The sequence below is a fragment of the Epinephelus moara genome, chromosome 1 (genome assembly GCF_006386435.1).
Source record: "Epinephelus moara isolate mb chromosome 1, YSFRI_EMoa_1.0, whole genome shotgun sequence".
NCBI lineage: Eukaryota > Metazoa > Chordata > Actinopteri > Perciformes > Serranidae > Epinephelus > Epinephelus moara.
In genome coordinates, this window is record NC_065506.1 from 32,684,388 (window position 1) to 32,707,842 (window position 23,455).

At 40.5% G+C, this 23,455-nt stretch overlaps 2 protein-coding genes across 5 annotated transcripts in view; one reads left to right on the plus strand and one right to left on the minus strand.

Moving 5' to 3' along the window:
- Positions 1 to 256: 256 nt before the first annotated feature.
- wdsub1 (WD repeat, sterile alpha motif and U-box domain containing 1) lies at positions 257 to 16,170 on the plus strand. Of its 4 annotated transcripts, XM_050043669.1 has the most exons (13): positions 257 to 326; positions 2,266 to 2,677; positions 3,116 to 3,303; positions 4,845 to 4,931; positions 6,076 to 6,169; positions 6,850 to 6,883; positions 7,014 to 7,054; positions 11,379 to 11,485; positions 11,623 to 11,640; positions 11,938 to 11,964; positions 12,305 to 12,484; positions 13,866 to 14,000; positions 14,657 to 16,170. In XM_050043669.1, the coding sequence occupies exons 2-13, from the start codon at positions 2,280 to 2,282 to the stop codon at positions 14,824 to 14,826; spliced, it is 1,479 nt and encodes a 492-aa protein (XP_049899626.1). In that variant the 5' UTR covers positions 257 to 326; positions 2,266 to 2,279; the 3' UTR covers positions 14,827 to 16,170. The 4 variants fall into 4 exon arrangements, with proteins under 4 accessions (XP_049899626.1, XP_049899655.1, XP_049899635.1 ...); XM_050043698.1 differs by lacking the exon at positions 13,866 to 14,000; XM_050043678.1 differs by lacking the exon at positions 11,623 to 11,640.
- Positions 16,171 to 17,594: 1,424 nt separating this feature from the next.
- LOC126389806 (protein TANC1-like) overlaps positions 17,595 to 23,455 on the minus strand; it is a 42,251-nt gene continuing 36,390 nt past the window's right edge. Inside the window, exons 21-29 of the mRNA XM_050043712.1 lie at positions 22,848 to 22,981; positions 22,636 to 22,759; positions 22,307 to 22,482; positions 21,623 to 21,755; positions 21,166 to 21,195; positions 20,990 to 21,081; positions 20,711 to 20,857; positions 19,603 to 19,703; positions 17,595 to 19,441 (exon numbers count right to left, since the gene is read on the minus strand). Coding sequence (XP_049899669.1) covers positions 18,094 to 19,441; positions 19,603 to 19,703; positions 20,711 to 20,857; positions 20,990 to 21,081; positions 21,166 to 21,195; positions 21,623 to 21,755; positions 22,307 to 22,482; positions 22,636 to 22,759; positions 22,848 to 22,981 — 2,285 coding nt within the window. The 3' untranslated portion in view covers positions 17,595 to 18,093. The remainder of the gene's footprint in view (positions 19,442 to 19,602; positions 19,704 to 20,710; positions 20,858 to 20,989; positions 21,082 to 21,165; positions 21,196 to 21,622; positions 21,756 to 22,306; positions 22,483 to 22,635; positions 22,760 to 22,847; positions 22,982 to 23,455) is intronic.

The window sequence follows — 23,455 nt, forward strand, 5'->3', positions numbered from 1 at the left end:
AAACCTTTGCATGCCAATGTACAGCTACATGCAGTGGAGTAAAAAGTACCACAATATTTTTCTCTGAATAGTGGTGAAATAAAAGTATAAAATAGCAGAAAACGTCAGTTACTCAAGTTAACTACAAGTACCTCAAAACTGTACCTAAGTGCATCACTTCAGTAAATGAGCTCACTTGCTTTCACCACTTCATTACTAGTCCTCAGAGCTCTGCAAGTCACCAGACACCAATTAAACGGTGACGCAACGCGCTTACGTCACGGTCAGCTGATCGATGCGGAAGTAAACAACATTCGGCAGAACAGACAACACGGCGGAGGAGAAAGGTACAGTACGCTGCTGTGAGGAGACTTAGCTAACATTACAGATATATTTTATTTGATTTACCGTCTGAGTTTTGATTTCAGGCTGTTTGTTGTCACACTTTGTTTCCCGCTGCTGAAAAATATTTGACTTTAAAACATGACGTAGAAAGTTGCTCCTGTGCTGCACTGTTAGCTTTAGCCTTAGCTACAGTCTCCACAGCCACACAGTCCCTGTGGCTTTACTGGTGTTTGTCTGCTGGTTTTTCTTTGTCTGCCAGTAAAATGTGTGACAGCCCAGCATGTGTTTATTTTTCTCCAGATTTGTTAAAAAAAGCAAAGAGAACTAGTATATCCTTTTTTATGGTCTGCTGTTGAATTTGAATGAGACATTGTAAACTAGGTGCTGCTCGACACAAACTCTGACAATGGTAGAAATAAACACTATTAACTAAGTACATTTACTCAGGTACTGTATTTAAATACACCTTTAAGGTTACTTTCCATTTTCCAATACTTTATTTACTTCACTGTATCTCAGAAGGAAATATTGCTCTTTTTACTCCACTACTTTTATCTGTCATAGCTAATAGTTAGTTTGCAGATTCAGATTGATAGTACTTAATAAAGTCAACAACTAAAATAAATATTGTGTATTATTATAGCTTAAAATAAGACAAGGTGAGGGGGGAATTATGAGCCCCACCTTTACCAGCTGCAACCTTTAAAAAATAAAAAAATAAATAAAAGCCAATATTGTAATATTCATTTTCTAAAATGGGCCAGTCTGCATAGTGAGTACTTTTACTTTTGGTACTTATAGAATATTCTGATGACAATAAATTGTACAAACAGACAAAGTATTACACTACAGTACTGCTACTTTCTCCTAAATAAAATAATTTAATACTTTGTACACCACTGCTAACTTACTATAATATACCTTAAGTCAAGTAACTTTTTTTTTTTTTTTTTTAAATCTTTAATATTTATTGAAATGTTGGGCTTAAGTCAAATAACTAATGGTCACTAATGAGCTTTAAACTCTGAACTTTCACTCCAGTCAAACCTGAAAAATAGGCCAGAAAACCTTTGTGAGATTTGACTCCCTGAAGATTGGACTTGGGGAATAAAAGTAAAATCCTCTAAATCTCTTAACTTTGAACCTGTTAAAATCCCAATTCAAGTAGAAAAATCAATAAAAACAGTCAGTGACAGACAAAACTTTGCCACTTGTCTTAAATGTTCAGTTATTAGACATGTCTTTATAGTGATGTGGTCTCAGCTATGTAAAGCACTATCTGCACAGCTTTGTGAAAAGAAAATGTCCAAATGCTGTTTATTGCTGTAGCTAACAATTATTTCCTTTTTTAAAACAATCAAATAATTTATCACTTATTGTCATAAAATAGCAAAGAAAAACACACCTCACAATTTCTGAAAGCAAGTTGACATCATGTTTTGTCTAAAACCAAGCATTTTCAATTTACAGCAATATAAAACAGAGAAAAGTGGCAGATTCTCATATTTTAGAAGCCAGAACATACACGTTTTGCATTTTTGCTTGATAAATGAATTAAACCATTCATTCAGTCTGTCAGTTTTTTTTCTGTCAATCAACAAACTGATTAACCTACTAATCATTTCAGTTCTAATGCTGTTTATGGTTAATGGTCAGTGTTGAGACCTGAAAGAGTGACTTGACCTGAAGGACATGGCCCAAAAGATTAAAGCAGTCCGGTAAAGGGGAACAATGTTAAGTCATCAGGATGGAACACATAATGAGTCTTTAATTTAATCTATTCTTATGTGTTTTTCAAATTCAGGACTCATGAAATTGGATTTACGATGTAATATGTTACTATATCAAGGCTCAGTGAATATGACACCCAGATATTTAGATTTAAATGAACCTGTTTCCCCACATATAATGTTTCTCTTGTCCCCTCTGTGTGAACTTCAGGACCGTCTCTCCAAATGACGTCTCTGATTTGCACTTTACAAGCCCATCGAGACGATGTCAACTGGTGTGCCTTCTCTGGCACGCTGCTTGCCACATGCTCCGGAGACAAAACTCTCAGGATATACAGCACCCGTGACTTCTCTGAGCTGCCCTTCTCCCCGTTGTCAGGACATGGATACGGCGTCCACTGCTGCTGCTTCAGCACCTGCGGACAGTTTCTTGCCTCGTGTTCGACTGATGCAACCACGATGGTCTGGTCCATGGTCACGGGCGAGATTGAGGCCGTCCTGCAGCATCCAGGTCGTAGTCCTGTGAGGATCTGTGCGCTGTCTCCTGACTCTGCCCACCTGGTTTCTGGTGCATCAGATGGCACTTTGGCTCTGTGGGATTTTCCATCCAAAAAGCTGCTCAGGTACATTTCATAGCTTGCATTTTTATAGAGCTGAAGCAATTCGTCAATCAACAGGAAATTAATTGGCAAACATTTTGATGATTAATTACAAGGGTGATTTGGTTTCAGATTTTTGTAGTTCATTATGTTTTGACATTTTATAGACTAAATGATTGATTAATTAAAAAACTAATCAGTACTCAGCAGATTAAGATAATGAAGATAATTTATGAATTGCAGGCCCACTGTTTATACAGGTGTACAGCACAAGGCTCTCATAGCCTGCAAAATGAGCTGAAACCTTAGTGCAAACATCTCTCATCACACCACTGTTTGCTGTTACATGCTATATTATTTGCACTGTCCCGACAGTGTTCTGTTTCATATGTTGTTATACTGGAACAATGGCTATAAAAGATGCGTCTGCTGATGCAGCTGCTGTTTGTTGTGTTTGTGAAGGACCGGAGGAGTGAATGACACGACAATGGTAGCCTGCTCCTTCAGCCCCTGCAGTCAGGTGTTCATGACTGGCTCCACCTACGGAGACCTGCGTCTGTGGGACCTGAACATGAACCAGCTCCATGCAGAGAAAAACGCCCACGACTTGGGTGTCACCTGCTGCACCTTCGCTCCCAGCATCCTCAGTGGTGAGAACCATTGCTGTGTGTTTATCGGTCGCTCTGTGGCGCACGACTTAGTCAAGTGTTTCGGACGGATTAAAACCTGAATTATATGTTTGTCGGTAAATATAGGACAGTTCACCCCCAAATCAAAAATACATATTTCTCCTCTTACCTGTGGTGCTAATTATCAGTCTAGATTGTTTTGGTGTGAGTTGGAGTGTTGGAAATATCGGCCGCAGAGATGTCTGCCTTCTCTCAAATATAACTGAACTAGATGGCACTCAGCATGTGGAGCTCAAAGCACCAAAAAAATCAAGATAGTAGATAGAAAACTCAAGATAATCCACAGACCTTGTTGTGAGCTGTTTCATGTAGGAACTATTTTCTTTTTATTGAACTACACCCACAAACCGTATCACTGCACAGGAGGAGGCGTGCATCTACTCACGAAAGGCTTGTGATCGTGACAGAGCGAGATGTAAACATTAATGACATCTGAGTGGGTGTCTGTATGTGTGCAAGTATGCAATAAGTATGTATAAGCTTGTGTGGGTGAGGATTAAACATCTCATGTGATGATGACTGTGTATTACTGCATTGTATTTGTGGATGAGCAATAAACAGGAGTAAATCATGAAATATGATTTTTTTTTGTAAGAAGAAGAAGAAACGATGATTATGTTACATGTGAAATGTGAACTGTATTGTTTTCAGAATCATGCTCACTCAATAAAAGAAAAACAATTATGTATATATGGTTTTTTTTTAAAAAGTAAATATTAATGACCTCTACCTCAGCTGTAACAAGGTCTGTAGATTATCTTGATTAACCAGGTCATGGTTTCTGGAAAGAGACATTGCTGTTGAGTTTTTTAAATGTACTTTTTGGGCACTTTGAACACGACAGGCCGAGAACCATCTAGTTCCATTACTCTGGAGAGAAGGCAGACATCTCTACAGCCGATATCTCCAGCACTCATTTACTCACACCAAAACATTCTAAGTTGATATATTAGTAATTAGCACTACAGATAAAGGAATAGTTTTGATTTGGGTGAATTGTCCTTAAACATCTAATTTTGGCCAGTAATTTACTGGAAATTAAATGAATATGAATAACTATAATTTAAAGCACAACTATTAAACTATTATTCAGAAAAACAAGGTTCATTATCACATTATCTCTGATGAGCCAAATTCAATCGATATTATCAGCCCAATGGTGTATCACTTTTACATTGAGCTTGTGTGTTTCCAAGTTACAGAACATAATGTCATAATCTTGAAACAGACACTGCACACACATCCTCTCTTTTAGAAGATGAAGGTATTGGATGGGACAGTCCTGTAATATTGACATCCACCATTCTTTAAGGTTTGTTAAAATCACATCAGTCATGAGCACAGCTGAACTGTTTGGCATTCGTCTAATTTCACTGCAGGGGGACAGTAACATCTACCGACTGATTGTTGATTGCGAAAGATTGAGTACAGTCTGTGATTTCTTTGGTGTCATGTGACATGTATTTTCTTACTTTGATGGGTTTTTTTTGTTTTCGTATTAGGTGGTCAAGTCGTGCAGTTTCATCTGGCGTCCTGTGGGCAAGACAGTCTCCTGAAGATCTGGGTCATTAACAAGTTCAACTCTGGAGGTAGAAGAGAATTATTATACTTTTTTTTTTTTTTTTTTTTTTATTATTTTTTGTTTTTGTTTTGTTTTTCATTTTTATTTCCAAATCAGTTTAGTTTAAGTTAGTTTTGGATTTCTTGTTTCAGTTTAGTTTTTATGGTTTTGAAATGTTTAGTTTTAGTTTAGTTTTTATTACTCTCAGTATTAGTTTAAGTTTTTTTTATTATAATATGGGAAGTTTTTGTCAGTGGCAAGATATTCAGAAGAAGTTCAGAATAGGTATTGAATAGGTATACAAAATAAAAAGACTAAGACTAAAGACATTCCCTGAATTTATTTATTTTTTGTTAGTTTTGTAAGTTCAGTTAGTTTTCATTTTTTTCTTAAGTCTAGTTTTTATTTTTATTTCAGTTAACTAAAATGTTTTCTCACACCTAGTTTTAGTTTTTAGTTAAGTTATAGTTAACTATAACAACCTTGAGTCACAGCGACATTTTTACCTGTCTTAGCATACAGGAAGATCACTCTCTCTGTAGCTCATATGATCCTCTCCATTATAATTACAGCCTCCTGTGGTTATCAGCTACAATTGTAAACCGGGGTTATCCACACACATTGTCCCTGTGTCACAAACTTTTTGTATAGTTAATAAAGTGCCGCCATACAAGGCAGAATTTGACCATCATGTTGTCGTTTGTGAGGTTTTATTATCAGCGGACAATTCAAGGCACAGCTCTGCACATTCGGTCGTTGTCTAGAAACGAGAGTCTGAGGCTGAATATTGATGTGTGCAGTTTCTGTATCAACAAACGTCAGTCTGATTACAGCCCTCAGAGGCACAACCCTTCATTTGGTTGTAATATATCAACATCAGTTTATCAAGACCAATCACTGCGGCTGCCAAAGAAAAGCACATTTCATTTCAAAGAAATTCAGAGCAGCTGCCAGTCTAAGTCTTTCTGTGTTTTTCATGCTGTTAAGTGCTTGTATTTGTTTATAGTTTTATTTTATCAAGGTAACATTAACATTCATGCCCTGCAGCACAATTCAAGCTTCATAAAAAAGGTAATTCCTGTAATACGGCTGTCTGATCAGTTTGTCAGAATATTTGTCAGGTGGAATATTTGACTCGTGTGTGTAACTACAGTTGTTTCTCTCTCTTGTAGGCTATAAGATGCAGCTCCTGCACACATTGACCGGCCAGTCGGCTCCGGTCCTTTCCTGTGCGTACTCCTCAGATGGGCAGCTGCTTGTGTCTGGGTAAGATCTTTATGAAGGTTAAGGAAGCGTATTGGTGACTGTTTTAACCTCTAAATACAGATTGTATGTATTCTATACATTTCTGAAAACCATTTCCCAAAGTTTATGTGGAGTTTTTAGACTGATTTTAGCCAATGTTTTCTGACCATGCCAGTGTAATACAATAATAAGAGAACTCTGACAAAGCAAGTCTCAAATTCCTTTTTAACCAATGGCTGCCTGGGTGTAAGAAAAAAACTAAAATCTTCTGGCACACTTTGAGAAACCATCAGCAGTCGTTATACAAAACCACCTGTACGCTCCTTTAACGGACATGTGGAAAAGATTTCTAAGCATCCTGCTTCCCTCCCAATAATTCCCAAGAAATTGCAAGCCATATGCTAAATCTATATTTTACATCATCTCTTGATCCTAAATAGATCAGTACCCATGTTTTGACCTATTTAGAATCAAGAAATTGGCATAAAATATAGATTACTTGCTATGACTTTTTTTAAGTAGTCCACCACTGGCAGCTACAACAGCTACAAGGGCGCAGTACTGCAGTTTAACCACTGGAGGGAGACATGGATCGCTTTATTCCTCATGGAGTCAACATGGATCTGAATATGCTGTACCAGAGAGTTGATTACTTAAAATATTGCTCACATAGCTACAATTTACTTTTCTGTTTCCCTCAGCTCTGTGGACAAAACTGTCACAGTCTATGACGCTGTAAGTACTTCTCCTTCTCACTGTATCACGTACTAGTAAGAGGTTTTACCACATTATATACTGGTCCATTTATAACATAATGTTCGCATCTTGATTGGAGATATTTAAGATACACTTTGTCTTTTTGCAGAAAAATGCAGTTCTGCTTTACACACTGAACCAGCATGAGAGGTAAATACTCACTTTTTTATGTGGTTACATTTTGTTCGCTGGATTTTCTCTTTGGATATAAGCATGAATTTGTCAAAGTCCCAAAGTAAATATGTTTGTTTCTCTTTCATGTTGCCAGACAGATTATCTCGCAGGTGGTTATTAAATTTACTTTAAAATAATTTAATATTTTAATGTTCTTTCACATATTTGTATCTTATCAAAATTCCAATATTGAGTTACATTTAAATAAAATCTGTCACAATGGAAACTGTTGAATATTTAAAGGTATACCATGCAGGACTGATGGTCACTGGTTGGAAACATGTTTTCCAGTGAAAGTAAAAGCTCATCCCAGATTCACCCTTGTCTAGCACAAGTGTCAACCTCCGAGGCTAATGCACAAGTGCCAAAAACTGCAGTTCATTGAATGGCCACTTGAGGCTGGCTCCAAAACAGTACATTCCCATAGACACCCACTTTAAAATGCCCAACGTTACAGCAGAAATACACATATTTACTGCCTGGTACGAGAAACCGTTTCGGTATCTATTGCTAATTTTCCGCTTAATGACAACTGTACGGGGTGTGAATATTTTATAACTCACCTGTTTACATTTTATTAAAGCCCAAAGTAATGCATATTTAACCCTCTCATCCAAATATGGTCACTTCTGGCTCCAAAAAACCAAGATGGTGATGGCCTAAATTTCAAACTCAAGGCTTTAAAATGGCAGCCCATAAACCAACAGTTGTCACACTAGTGATGTGCATTATTTCTTAAAGTCTATGAGCTGGCGTTTTGCCTTACTATATTGGTGTTTTCTTTCTGTGCTGTGTCTCTTGGATGCCTGCTGCTTATGTTCTGGCACCTGGTCACTACCGTTTTATAAAGCCCTGACCTCACCTGAGGGCCATGGAGGTACACGCCTATAAATCTCCCTATTCTCTATTCACTGGAAATAAGAAAATACAGTCAGAGGGCAGTCTCTACAGTAAAATACGCCGCCCCACACTTCTAGTGGGTCATAAGAGATGATTAATTGGGATTACTTGTTTATGAGTCTCTACATACATATATATATACATATATATATATATATATATATATATATATTTATTTATTTTCGGAAAATCCTGCATAGTATATCTTTAAAACGTAGATTTATCAGAATTATAAATGTGTTTTTGTGATACAACACTAAAAAACACTTATAATGCACCATTTACACACTTGATGTTGTTTGTGCTGAATTCTTAAAAGAGGTCTTTCACACAGTTTCTCTGGCAACTGGCGGAAACTCCTCTGTTTACAAACATACACCAGCTGAGTCTGTCTTCAATAAACATATTTCTGGGGAAAATCCACTGCACGATGATTTACAATACTAAAACTGGAAAAAAAAAACACAGCTAATGGTCGTATAATTTGCATTTCTGGACCTTTTTTGTTTTTTAATAAATGGACAAATATGATGAGAGGTCACACGGAGGCTAGTTTTACAAGGTTTTGATACCACAAATTGTTCGGTGATATAAAACATGGGTTAATGTCAGACATTTACAACAAGATCTCACTTGTGGGGAAGGCAGAGACACCACAGAGAGTACCGTGATGACCCAGTGTGGGCACAAAGCACGCATTTAGCATTTGCAGAAAAAGGTTGGACTGCTATCACCGTGCCCCCCCCCCTGCACATACACATACACTTACACATGAGCCACAGCTGAATGATCACACTTACAAGCTATTTAAGTCCATCCAGCCACCTGTGATTGAGAGGCAAGCAGCTCACTTCCTTTCAGTGGGGCAAATGAAAGTCATTTTGCAAAATCACTAACTGAAGTGGAAGTAGATGAGGCAAGTTGAGAGAGAGTGGATAAATCACAACACTCGACAGAATGCCTCCAGGAAACTCATTTGACTTGAGACAAACTGATAACATAACAGTGTGAGTGTTATCTTGAGGTTGAGTTGGTGTGTGCCTTTCTCTGAATTCTTATTGGAGGTTTTTAAAGATGTTGATTGAAGCCAACTAGCTTTTGTGGATCAACATTTCTCAGCAATCCAGCTTAGGTTTCAGAGAGATTGTCCTCATTAACGTTGCTTTGACTTTCTTGAATCTACTGAAAATTTCGTTTTAATCCTTATTTAGATCTTTAGCGCAGCCTTTGACGTGGTAAGCCATCACTGAATTGGCCCTCTGATGGAGAACATTTGCATCACTGCCACATATTTAGGTCTGGTATTGAGCCTCTTTTAACCCCGTAAAGCCCAAGCTGCTGCCTCAGATGCTCAGGCAGAGCACTTACAGCTGCTGCGAAGCAGGACTAAGATTTTAGACTTTTGGCTTCAGTTTGTGAACACTTTAAATGGACCTGCTCGAGGATCTAGTGCAATCACTGTTATCCTTAAAGTTAGTTCCTACTACTTACTTTTACAGATTTTTTTGTTTTATGCCCTTTTTTAAACATTTTTCTCCAAGTTCAGTCGTCTTGCCGTGTCTTTTTAATTTATATATTAGGAGTTTTTGCCTTTGACTGATGCATTTCATTGGATAAGTTTCTTTTTTAGTCCTTCTAGTCCTTATTTCCAGGGCTTAACCTGAATATTTGACTATTCGTTTGTTGGGTAGGTATATGGTTTTCAGTTTTGTGAGTCAGATATTCATTGTTGTTTCTTTTTTTATTTCTTTTAGAAATGACTATAAAGAAAATACACAAATGGATTTATTTGTGGTGGCCGGCACGATATCAGCATTGACCACCACATAATGATTTAGTTGGCAGTCAGTTAGTTCTATTTTGACCTATTTTTTAATATTTAAAAATGGGTAAAATCTTATTTCATTGCAGAGCTGCGCAGTGTTGATTTAGCCCCTCGTCACCCTGCTCTCTTTCTCTTTTATCATGAGATTCTGCCCACACACATACAGTGACGGCCATCATATGGCTGATCTCATCCAAGGGTTATTTACAGGTTTAATGACAGAGTTGAGCCAGGCTGTAACTAACGGTTATTTTCACTATCAGTTAATCTGTCGATTATACTTTATGATTAATCAATTAATTATTTCGTCAAGTGGTTTTTTAACTTTTTGTTTCCAAGGCACACCAAAGAGCAAGCCAAAATCTCAAGGCACACTTGTATTTGTATCTGTGGACCATAGCCTCTATAATGTGTTTTATCGCTCTTACAACATAAATGTTTGTTTACTAATATCAAGCAACAATTGACAACCAACCGTGAGAAACTTACTTACTCATGAAATATTTATTAACAAAAATGATTCAAGAATTAATTTGAAACTGTTTTAAAAAATAAACAGGAAATAATGTGAGATAATGGTAATGATGTGTCACACACTTATAATTCCCTCACTTGAACGGTGACATATAGGTTCCCTGTGAAGTTCTTTTTTAATTAAATCAAATTAGATAATTTTTTAAGGTAGAGTTTGACTCTTTATTAGGAAATGGGTGTGCACAAAATACTGATACAGTCAATTAAAAATTCATTCATAACTTTTTGTATAAGCGCAGTTGAATATTTCAATGATAATGTGTGGTTATCACAAAATCCCACGGCACACCTGGATTTGCACGACGGCACACCATTTGAGAACCACTGGTTTAGGCTTTAAAGTTAAAAAAATAAAAATAAAAAATGAAAGAAAAATGCTCATCACAGTCTCCCAGAGTCCAAAGTGACGCCTTCAAATTACAATGAATGTGTCGACCAACAGTCCAAAACCCAGACTGTTTACTTTTATAGATGACAAGGAAAAGCAGCAAAGTCTCACATTTAAGAGGCTACATCCAGCAAATGTTTGACGTTTTTGCTTTAAAAATGACTAAAACTATCAATATTTTATCAAAATAGTTGGCAAATAATTTTCTTTTGATCAACTAATCCATTAGTCGACTAATAGTTGCAGCTCTGGTGTCATTATGAGTGACTCGGTGGCTCGGTGTTGGATGTCAGCCGCTGCTAATGACAACGTTGAACCGATCACTGTCTCACCTGTGCAACAGAAACACTGCATCTTGTAAATATAAAAATCAAATATTAAATTTGTCCAAGCTAGTATGCTGTTTCTACACTTCTGCTTTACAGCACTTTGTCTCAGATTCAGAGACCATTATTATGAGCACTTGTGCAGAGTGATGTTCAGCCCGCCACCGCCTCAAGTTTTGAATATTTCCTTTTTTATTACTTTCAAAGCTCCCGAGCCTAGAAATTGGTATTCGGGACAGCCATATTTTTTCTGTTATACAGAGGAAGTTCATTCATCTTCATTGTTACCACAGCCAACATTCAGGTGATTTTCTGCTTCTGCTGCAGGTATGTGACGGCATGCGCCTTCTCCCCAACTTCACCACTAATTGCAACTGGATCTATGGATAAGACTGTAAACATCTGGAGGCTGGAGGATGGATGCAGTGACCGTGGTAGGAAACACACACACACACATACACATCACTCCAATGGATTAACATTTATATTTTGATGATTAATTTCATTTGTTTTGCCTTGTAATATGTGTTTGTGTCTGCCTCCTTTGCTGAACATTGTGTCCGATGGAAAGGCGAGAAGTCATTGCCTGGTTAGTTTTTTTTTTATTTTAAATATTGTTTTAATTTGACACTTGACAGGAAGCTGCTTTTACATGCCAACCACACACACTAGTTAAATCTTTAGCAGCCCCAGTGGAGGAGCTGCTGGTAGCTTTTATTTCATCCGTGTGTTGAGATGTAACAACCTCATCTTGTGGTGAAGGACACAGGTGCTGTGTGCACAGGAGTGCCTTTTTTCCTTTGTTGCTCTTCAGTCTCAAGTTTGCTGAAAGATTGCCTTGCTTTGCTCATGTTTACAGTTACTTATTCCTTTTTTTGTGTTCTAGAGCTGTCTGCTTTGACATCAAGTGAAGGTAGGAAGACAGAAAATATGCCTAACTCTGTAGTATATTACCCTGGAGTGCCTGTGAAAAGTATCAGTAAAACTAAATGTCCAAGTTTGGTCTGGCGTTTCTGTCTGCAGTGTACAAGCTCCTTTTCACCTTTTAGTTTCATCTTGTGTCAATGAAAACGTCGATGAAACCTTCAGACATTTATTTATATCATTACACAAGCCACGCCAGCCGCAGCCCCCTAATCAATAATTAGTCAGCAGGATAACAGGATAGTCTTGCATGGAGAATATTTGCCCATTTTTCAAAAGGCGCTGCAGCCGACAAGGTCTGAGCGTCTCGCTTTGACTCACCCTCACAGGCAGAACCTCAGCAGGCCGGTCCAGGCTGCTGGTCAGCGATTGGTCGGAGGGGGATGTGTCAGCGTGGCTGGTGGAGGAAGGCCTCGAGGGATTGGTGGACAAATTCATGGCCAACAACATAGATGGGACAGAGCTGCTTAGTCTCACCAAGGAAACACTGGCGTCAGAGCTGCACATAGGTGAGGAGGACAAGCGTCACACACTGCTCTGCGGGTGCAGTGCCACTTCCTCAGTGCCTCGTTATAGTGTTAATGCTCGCTTTTGTCCAAAATGTAAGAATATAAATCCAGTCTTATGGGTATTACACACCCAGTCTCCTGTGAGAATGAACATGGACGTGTGTGGATTAGGGTTTTTGTACCTATTTACATGGATAAAAGGCGGCACATTAAATTAAAGTAAGGGTGAAGGAATGAGTGAATGTTGATGGGGGTTTTAGTCAGCAAGATTACATAATATTAGGCTGCAACTGCAAAAGTACTCAGCTTTGGGGCTTCAGCCGGTCTGACTTTAATCTGGAGCACTTCATCAGTTACATAACCCAATCCCCAAAACGGTATTTCCCATAAGGTATAAAGGGGATTTACACCTAATATATTAAGGCCGTCTTGGTTATTTCCAAGGCTGTCTGAGAGGGGGAATTTTTTGTTTATCAGACTTCATCAGGTGTATATTTCCAGCTTTTTTTATGCAGGATTTTCAACCACAGGACTAAAGAAGGAGTGTTGTTGATTCCAGTCTCCCCGCTAGGCCGGTCTTCGTCATGTAGTTGTCAGCAAATGTTTGTTGTATTGCCATGCCGTCATTTCCATCCCACAGTGACTGTCAATCACTCCTCGGTTTACACAGCTCCAGTGCTGTGACAGCTTGTGTTCACATTGTTCTGTTTTTAGTAACGTCGCACGAATCCCACCTTCTTAGCAGAACTAACTTGGAGAACGGAATTGAGTTGCAAACATGTTTTATCCACTGCGATGAAAAGACAGAGAAACAGGCATATTTTTCAAAGGTGGGAGTGAAATCAATAAGCGTGCCTTGCTTCTAAGGAGGCAGCGTAACAAAATGAAACACGGTGTACCAGTAAGATTATCAGGGCGTCTACAAAGTGCTTTGTGTTCAGCTGTAGTTTAACTCTTTATTTTATCAGATCATTCATTTCTAAATTTTAATAAGTGCTTCTAATTTCTCGGGCAGTCATGTTCTGCAACACAGTATTACTGAAACAACAGGATCCAAACTAAAAATGTGCTCGAGTGCCTGCTTAGTATTTAACTTTGAAATGGACAGACAGTCAGCAGACATGATCTGCTCCCACCATGTTCTCTCTCACCCACGCTCACATTTGCCATCCAAGAGTGAAAAGTGCTAAATGCATGAATAACAAATGCTCGAAATGTTCAATTTGATATTAGCGTATATGTTAGTGTTTGGGTCAGTTCAGCTTGTTCCTCTTGTCGCACCAGTGGTTTCTATTTTAACGAGAGCACACAAAGTCTCGTTTTCTCTTCTGGCACATTTCCTCAGTCTCTTGCTTGTGTTGGTGCGTGTGTGTGTGTGTAGAGTCAGTGGGCCTGCGCAGTAAACTCCTGAGGAAAGTGGAGGAGCTGAAGAGTGATTCAGTGTGTATAGGCATTCCTGATGAGTTCCTGTGTCCAATCACCAGAGAGCTGATGAGGGAGCCGGTCATTGCTGCTGGTAAGCAAAGATCAGACCTTTTACCAATCAAAAATCAAGTGCGTAAGACTTAGTTGAATATTGGCATGAATGGAATATAGTATAGTAAGTGTCTTTTCTACTATTAGTTGTTAGTATCCCCTCCGCAACGAGCCAAACAACGCCAGAAAAACACAGATTTTTAGTGTAAAACTGCTTTATTTAGTGTTTTTACCGGTTTAAATCACCAGGTCCGATTGTTTTGGAGAGGAAGAGACCTCTGTGGATAATTCTGTCACTTGTAAAAACACTCTGAGCGTCTGGATCTTAAGTTATCAGAGAAAAAATACATTAGCAGTTGCTGGCCTAGCACCTCGTCTGCGACCAGCGGGACAGACATGAAACTGCTTTATTCAGTGTTTTTACTGGTTTAAATCACCTGGTCTGTTTGTTTTGGAGAGGAAGAGACCTCTAGGAATAATTCGGCTACTGGTAAAAACTTCCCTGAACAATTACCACTTTAGGAATCCTAACTGGGACTTCACATTTGGCACAGAGAAGTTTCAGCTGGTTGCAATCTGCAGTCCTCACCACGAGAGGCCGCTAAATCCTGCACACCTCTCCTTTTACACAATTTACATATAATGACACAACATATAAGTTAGAGTCAGCTCATGACTGTGGACGTCTCCTAACAGATGGATACTCCTATGAAAGAGAGGCCATCGAGAGCTGGATCAACACAAAGAACCGCTCCAGCCCCATGACCAACCTCCCCTTACTGACGACTCTGCTCACCCCTAATCACACCCTGAAGATGGCTATTGGCCGCTGGAAGACCAGCCACCAGCATGTGAAAGACCTCTGACCCACAGTGCCCCAAATAGTTTACCCAAAGTCTGTTGGCATTCATTTGTAAAGCTGCAATTTTTGGCTTCTGGGGAGCAGAAAGGCAAAATTGAAGCAACAGATCTAAATGTACTTTCAGCTTATTAAACTGTATTTCACTCAGTTGGTAGAGACCAAACACAGAGCGAAAACAGAATATCGGACTCATATTCACCAGGTGGCCGATTGAATAATAATGTTGATCCATGACTGCTGGATGTATAAAAATGAGCAACTGTTTGCTGACAAGTTCACCATATTAATTTATTATGTCAATGCTGTGTCCGCTGCCCCCAAGTGGCCAAAAAAATCAGCTATTGCCAGTTTAAAGGGGCAGTTCACCGGAAAATTAAAAATTCACATTTTTCCTCTTGCCTGTGGTGCTGCCGAGTTGCAGAGTGTTGGAGATATTGGCCGTAGAGATGTCTGCCTTCTCTCAAACATAATGGAACTAGGTGGCACTTGGCTTGTGGTGCTCAAAGTGCAAAAAACAAACAAACCCTCATTTGAAAAACTCAATGGCAATGTCTCTTTCCAGAAATCATGACCCAGTTACTCAAGATAATCCACAGACCTCGTGAGCAGTTTCATTTAGGAACTTTTTTCTCTGAAACTAAACCCACCAATCATATCACCGTGCAGAACAAGGAGTGCATCTACTGCTAGCTCACCTAGCACCACTGAGCTTGCTAGTGTTATAGCTCAGCTGAGGAGGACGCAATTAATGTTTACATTTCGCACTGTCACAAGCATGAGCCTCCCATCCATGAAAAGATGCAAGCCTCCTCCTGCAAGGTATTTTGGGTGAAAGAAAGAAAATAGTTACGACATGAAACTGCTCAAAACAAGTTCTATGGATTATCTCAAGTAACTGGGACGTGATTTTTGGAAAGAGACATTGCCGTTGAGTTTTCGCCACAAGCCGAGTGCCATCTAGTTCCATTATATCAAAGAAAAGGTGGTTATCTCTACAGCCGATATCTCCAACAATCGGCAACTCACACCAAAACAATCTATAATGATAAATAGCACCACAGGTTAAGAGGAAAAATTTGTATTTTTGATTTGGAAGTGAACCGTCCCTTTAATATTCATTAGCCTTTCATCTGCTTTTTGGTCCGCCAGCTCCTTGGAAAAAGACCTTGGTCTCTTTGCCTCTCCTAATATTAGACTTTCCTCATCAGTCAGTCACTTACTTTAGCTTTAAGTCAATTTTAGTGCACAAATGGTTTGTTCAGGCTGATAATAGACAGTGTTCTGGCCTGTTAATCAGAAAAAAGCTCTTTATAAGTGCTAAACAGACACCTCATGAAAAAAAAAATAATTCTGCAACACTCCAGGATCCTAATTAAAAAAAAACATATAATAAGTGTACATTATAACATTTTAATTACCCAGGTAGCTATTTTGTTGAACAATGTATATTAAAATGGGTTGCATTTATACAAAAAACAATGAGCTGTGAGTGTCTGAGGCTTATCAGTAATGTAGATTAGCTTACTGAAAACACTGTCTGCACTGTCTGTATGTAAGCACTACATTTTTAGATTGTCATTGCAGGACTTTGCTTATACAAACCCTATGGGAATAGTGCTCACCCAAAGTAGTTTAGGGTTTATACGCCTCGTTTCCAGTTTGGTTGGTGTCCGTATTTGGGTGTAGTATACAGAGTATGCCCCTAGTGTTCATCACAAGGAACTGTATCTCTGTACGGATGGATAAAAACGCCACCGCAGAAATTGCGGAAAAGTTAGTTTCACTGTCCAGTGGTGTTGAATATGTGCATTGAGCAGTACAAAGACAAAAACAAGACCAATAATGCATGGCGACAAATTAGCGAGGAGGTCAGCCAGTCAGGCGCATCATCTTTATCCACTATGCGTGCACTCTAAATGTTGTACAGCTATCATGCTACCAATGTTAGCTAGCTTAACATGCCATCAAACTTGCCTAATTAGAGCAGTTTTACATTCATTTATCTGTTTGCTAATTTGTTTCTATGCTTACTTCTTGTGGCACATTATTTTTATTGAATTTAAGCTAATACCAGACCAAAAAATAAATAAAAATCTGAGTTTCACAAACACATTAAAGGTCACGGAGGTTCTCGTTGGAATAAAAGGACTTCGGGTTAACTCACATACGTACACAGAGCTATGTGGAAACGAGGCGCTACTTCCCTGTGCAAGCTCATACCCAGCTTTTAATCATGTAGCGACATTAATGAAGACATTTGTGCAATATTCAGAAATTGCATTGTCTGCATTTTTATACAAGTACTTTATTTTGATGATGTGGTTAAATGTCAGTTTGATAAAGTTGGGTTGTACTGTGAAGCCTTTACCCATCCATACACACTCTGAAGCTTACAACATTTTATGTATTATACTGTGAAAGAAGTAGATGTAGAAATGTGGTCCTCCATTAATATTTTATTATACCACAATAATAATGTGGTAACATTCTGTAATCCATAGTATGAAAGGGGGTATATGACAACTATGGACATACAGCAGCTGTAAGAAGTCTTAAGATTCTCTATCCTCGACTGCTGCCCGTGTAAATGCTCTCTCTTTCTCTCTGTGTCCAAATAAACCAATAAACACTTCATATGAATATGTTTCTCTGCTATGCAAAAATAAATAACATACTGTAAATATTGAAGCAGTCAGTTCAATAGTAGATTATGACAAGAAGTTTCCAACAATGTCATGTACAGCTCCTTTTTTTTATCAAATGTACCAAGAAAAAGAATCTCAAGCACACAAAGTAATTTCGTTTGAAGCCTGTAATGCTGACAGATAACCACTTACAGGGAAATATATAATCTGCAAATATAGTGTACACCGTACAAATATAAATGTTTTTTAAAAGACACTTGACAATAGAAATGGTCATATCCTGCAACTAATAGCATGAGGTTTTTTTTATATTCGTGCACAAAGCTTTCTCTGACTTCTATATTTGTTATAATAAATTAAAAGTTGAGACAATATACTACTTTTTTTTTCAAATCCCTACTTAAGGTATGTCTGGTTTTCTTGAATACACTAGTGTAGCTGTAGACATGTAAGCAAAAGCGAAGTAGCCTGAGTTGAACACTGGTTCTAGATTGTAAATGCAGTGCAGCAGCATTATTCTACAAAACAGGCTCAGGGAAGGGAGCTGCTCTCAAACCAGCCTCCCTTGCTACCTTATGTGGGACATAAGTTTGTTAAAACCAGCCTGTATCTGTGCTTCGATGTATTCAGACGTTGGACTCTATAAATGAGCGCTTGGGTTTGATGGGAGCCATATGCAGAGCCGGGTTGTCTCTGGTGAGGCTCGCCTGTCTGTGTCTTCCTTCAGGGAAGCGTAGCTGCGAGGACGTGGTGCCTCTCGCCTCTCGCTGTTGGATCCGCTCCCCAAACTCCCGGCTCTGCTGCTCCTGGAATGAAGCTCGTTTGAACTCATTGTTTAACCCTTGAAACTCCATTACTGACATACTGAAAGTCTCCGCCCCTCCTCCCTGCCCCTGTCGGCTCAGGCCAGAGGTCTGCTGACCCTGGACTCGCACTGATTTGTCCATTACTCCCATGAAGGGCCGAGGCTTAAGCTCTGGCTTTGTCTTGAAGCTGCCGCTGCTCTTGATGGGGCAGGGAGCTTCTGGCACCTGCTGCCTGCCGCCATCCGACAGATTCCCACTGGAGGCCTGACTGGAGCTGGAGCCTCTTGATCCTGCAGTTCCTCCTCCTCCTCCACCACCCTCTCTTCTAACATCCATACTAGACCCCAGAGCAAGAGCCAGGCCATCCAGAGCCACAGAGTGGGTGGAGAGTCTGTCAGAGCCCCTGGAGAAGCTGGAGGAGCGGGGTTGGTACATCTGGAGAGGCCCGGGTGGGGAGGAGCTGTTGGGGGACATGGGGTGATAGAGCTCAGTGGGGCTGTGTCCAGAGTGTTCATTGGCTAATCCATGGGCGATGTCAATCCCCAGCACCGGAGCAGGCCTCAGTGAAGTGGACATGTGTCTTCCTGGTAGAGGGCTCGAGGGGCCACACAGAGAGAGAGGCCTGCCCCCAACTCTGCCTGACTGGAGGGAGTGGCAGTGGTGATGAGTCCTGCTGAGTCCCTGGTTCTGGCTCTGCCTGTTGGGAACAGGAACAGGAACAGGCTCGGGCAAGTCCACAAACAGTGGGTTCTGTATGTATTCCTCTTGAGGGAAACATGGCGACTGATCTCCTAAATTGAAGGCCGCACTTCCAGGGAGAGTCCTGTTCGGAGCGTACGGATTCAGAGGCCAAAACTCAGGGCTTTTCCCACACTGCAGGCTCACCTCCTCACCTTCCTCCTTCTCTTCATCCTTGTCTGCGTCAGTCTGCTCTGCGGGGACTTGCCTCTCTAGACTTCCCTGTGAATAGACGTCTGCCTCCTCCTCTGTGGCTTGATGGTGGTGGGTGTGAGGGTCCCTGTTGTAACCCTGTGCCGTGTTGTTGCTCGATGCCTTCTGATGATGTTTGCATTCCTCCTCTACCCGTACCAGCAGGCGACGGATCTCCCGGTTGGACGGGGAGAGTCGTGCTGCTTCGTGGAGGTCTGCCAGCGCTGCAGCAAACTGCCTGGGGAGGACAGAGAGAATGAACAAAGGAACTTTAAAAATACTTAATTTACAGAGCCACAGAGACGTAGTTTCCCAGTGAATTGCTGATTCTCGCAAGAATGAGTTTCCATTGAGCAAAATGATACTGCTCTGAAATAATACACTTCATATTTAATATACCTGCTACTCCTTTTTGCGCGTGCTCTGGCGTAATATGCTTCATAAGACCTTGGTTTGATTTCCAGGGCTTTTGTTGCAAACTCCTCAGCTATGCCAAAATCCTGCATTTTCAGAGAGAAAGTGCGTTTAGTATTTGATTTAAACATTAGATGCTGCACAGTAACAAACAAACCTGCTGTATGATCAGCTGTGTGTTTAAGGGACTAGACTGCAAAGTGTTTGTTTTGCACAAATAATCAGACGCCATTCCAATAAAAGTAGTGTTTGTGTTTGCATCTTCATTACATGGATGTGAAGATCGAAGCCGGTTTAATGAAACAGAAGTCACGCCGCAATCATTTTTATTGACTGGGAACAGAGTGAGGGAGGCAGAGAAACAGACAGAGAGCTGCTTGTTGTTTTCTGCTCTCATCATCACTCTCTCAGGTGAATATTTAATGACACGAACACATTGTGATTCTGTCCTTGAGAGTGAGATCAAAATGGCAGCCTTGAATGTGAGATTGTGAACATTGCTGTTGAATGTTTAATGACGGTATCATGTAGTCTCTCTGCCGGCCCTTACTGCCTCCATTCGGATATAATATGTGGATTTAGCCGGCCCACTCGCACTTCCACTGTAAATAACCCCCTGTTGAGACACAGAGAAAGAGACTGCGCTCGGTCTGCCAGGGAGAGTGACCTTATCACATCACATTATCTGCTCCATTATTCATCAGCCACAGTGACCCTAAGGATGGCATTTTTACACAGTCTGTTAGGACGTCTGTCATCACCAGGGTGGGTTCCAAACCTGGCTGCGGGCCACGCACATCTATCTCAACACTAACAGCACGCAGTTATTCATTATGTCACCACCTGCTTCCAGGTCTTACACGTACATTCTGTTTACCAGGGAGACTTGAAATTAGATCTGAAAAGCAGAGATATTTTTACAGTGAGCTATACCAGTGCTGACATTATCTTTTTATGTTGATACGGATAAATTATATATCTTCAGGAACCATCTACTTTGCCTTGCCAGCCCTCCTGCCATTCCCCTCAGTGTCTAATAAACCTGCCGATGTTAAATAGTGCATGAGCAGTTTGTTGCTGCTGTGGGCCTTACGTTGGTTTTCCTGCGGCAGCGGGAGAGGTTTAGATAGAGGGAGACCCGCAGTTCTTTGAGCCCTTTCAGCTCCTCTCCTTGCCCCTCGCGAGGCAGCTTCCTCAGGGCATACTGATAACGCTGGCCTGCCTCCTTCATGCGTCCCTTCTGAGAGAAACACACAGGAAGAGGGGAAGAATATTTCTGACAACTAATCCACTAAACACCTCATTTGAAGTCTATCCCAGTTAAAGGCTGCAAGGTTTGCCACATCTTCACAACACTTACACCACCACATACCTTGTAAAGCATGTTCCCCTCCTCCATCAGCTTCTGCAGCAGGATGAGGAGAATGTCTGGTTTGGAGGAAGCCATAGCCCACGTAGCGTGACCTGATAGAGGGGTACAAATATTTATCTTTCTATTATGCGTCTCGCCTTGTCTCTTTCACTTTGTGTCTTACATAAATCATGTACCTGATCGATCATGTGGAGCTGTTCTGTAGCCTTTTGGTTGATGAAGGAGAGCGACCGAGGGTGGGGGAAAGAAGGAGAGGTGAAGAGGGAGTTAGAGACGTGGATGTAAAACTGCAGGTGCTGCAGAATACAGAGTAACAATGTGCTGCATTGAAATATAAAGTGATATAAATGCAGAGCATGCAGGTGCAAATATATAGCACATAATACAAATCTATCTAAGTGAGTCTTCATTGATTCAAGTCAGATACAAATATGAATACACTCTGAGTAGCTCTGAGTTTAGCTTGAGAGGTGTTCAACTTTATGCTCATTTTAAATGCTGTGCTGCAGATATAGGAGCTGTTTAACTGTGTCGTATAAAATTAAATGGTTTTTGGAACATTTTCTTTTGACTATGAATTTCCTAGAGGTGAGATCTACTACTCTGCTTCTATGGTAAGCTTGGCGTTTATACCCATCTTGGATCCTTTCTTAAGGACCGAGGCCACCAGGGCCGGGTTCTGGCAGCCAACTGTCCTGTCTGAACCCCTGGTACTGCTGTTGTCGGGTCTCTCCAGCACCGCTCCATGTTCCACCAGGCAATGCACCTGGTCGTGCATAGAATAATATCATTATATATTCATATTTAAATGCAAGATTCAAGCAATAAAAAGGTTGTTGATATCTCAGTGATTTGGTCGATTACAAACAGTATGCCTCCCTGCATTAGCAGACATTAGCAGCAAAACTGTCTGCCCCTTTATGTCCTGATGATTTTGGAAAATATTTAATTATCAGATAGTTTTGATTACTCTCCTGCTGATCAATAGATGACAGGAATGGGAGTCAAAATGCTCAGATTTAATTTTTTTTTACTCCACATGAGCTATGATTGCAAATTGACATCCTGTGTTGCAGAGGAAATTATTATCATCATTATTTCCGTAATTATGATTTATTTAATTTGTCAAAAATAGCCGTGTGGTACAAGTACACATTTACCAAGGACTATAAACCACATCCCAACTGCAGAGGAAAAAAGAAAACTCATCTTTTTTGGTGAGTAATATTTACTATTAAACAAATAAAAGTATTTCAAAGTTTTTAAAGTATTTCCATTAACAACATGATGTCATTCAAACAACAGCATGAAACCCACTGCGTCTGCGTCCCCGTTAAGGGCAGCAAGGTCAAGAGGAGTCCGTCCCTGTCTGTCTGGGTGGTTCAGGTCTGCGCCTGCCTCCGCCAGAAGCTGCACCGCACCTTTCTGTCCCTTCAGACAGGCCCAGCTTACTGCAGTCAGCCCCTCCTGATCAACCGAGGACAGAGAGGCACCTGGGACCACAAAGAATAAATAAAAGAATAGAAAAAGAATAAATCGGCTCCCAGTCAAAACCTCCTGTACAATGAACACTGAAGGAATCCTAACCGGGAGTTCACGCTGTTGGTACAGGGCACACATATTATTTGGAAGGTGGGGACTCTCACCCTTTGACAGCAGGAGTTCAACAGTGCTCAGGTGGCCCTCAGAGGCAGCCAGCATCAGTGCAGTGCGGCCCAGCTTCTCATTGACGTTGATATCTGCGTTATGCTTCAGCAGCAACTCTGCAACCTGGAGAAAGGAGGAAAATTATCATGAGGGAAAGAAATAACTGGTTGCATGTAGAACATCCTGTTCCAGGCACCAGATCCTTCCCCACCTGTGTGTGTCCATGTTTAGCGGCACTAAGCAGCGGGACCATCCCCCTGCGGTTGGCTATCTCCAGCTCTGCCCCCCTTTCCAAGAGGAACGCACACACCTCCAGCCTCCCTCTTCCTGCTGCCGCGCTCAGCACTGACAGACAGAGGGGTCGGCACAGAGATGAGACGACGAGGCGGAGAAAAATATGTAATTGACACATTTAGGAGAGAGGTAGAAGCAGGAGTGAGAGACAGAGAGAAAAACAAGGTTGGTCATTTCCATAATCTATTTGATTCAAACACAGGTGTTGTATTTTCTGTTTTAAAACAAACCTAGACATCTGACAAGTGTTAAAGATCGACATTGCTCAAAGACAGCTGCGCTTTCTCTCTTCCTCCTCTTCAACAACAAAACCAAACAAAGGATCCAACCAGAATTCTACTCACACATCCTCCTTAAACAGCCAGTGCTACTTTGACAAACAATGGGCAATTTTTTGTGAGTCCTTCAGCTAACTGAGCAGCTGAGGATAGAGGCAAGGTATTGATGCCATTTTCTAACCTCCAAGTATCCTTGATGAATGACATCATGTTTCATGTGACCTCATGCTTCAGTGAGCAAATCGAT

Coding starts and splice junctions, on each gene's coding strand:
- wdsub1 (XM_050043669.1), top strand. CDS start 2,280: ATGACGTCTCTGATTTGCACTTTACAAGCCCATCGAGACGATGTCAAC. Junction 3,304..4,844: donor CGCTCCCAGCATCCTCAGTG/GTGAGAACCATT, acceptor TTTTCGTATTAG/GTGGTCAAGTCGTGCAGTTT. Junction 6,170..6,849: donor GGGCAGCTGCTTGTGTCTGG/GTAAGATCTTTA, acceptor TGTTTCCCTCAG/CTCTGTGGACAAAACTGTCA.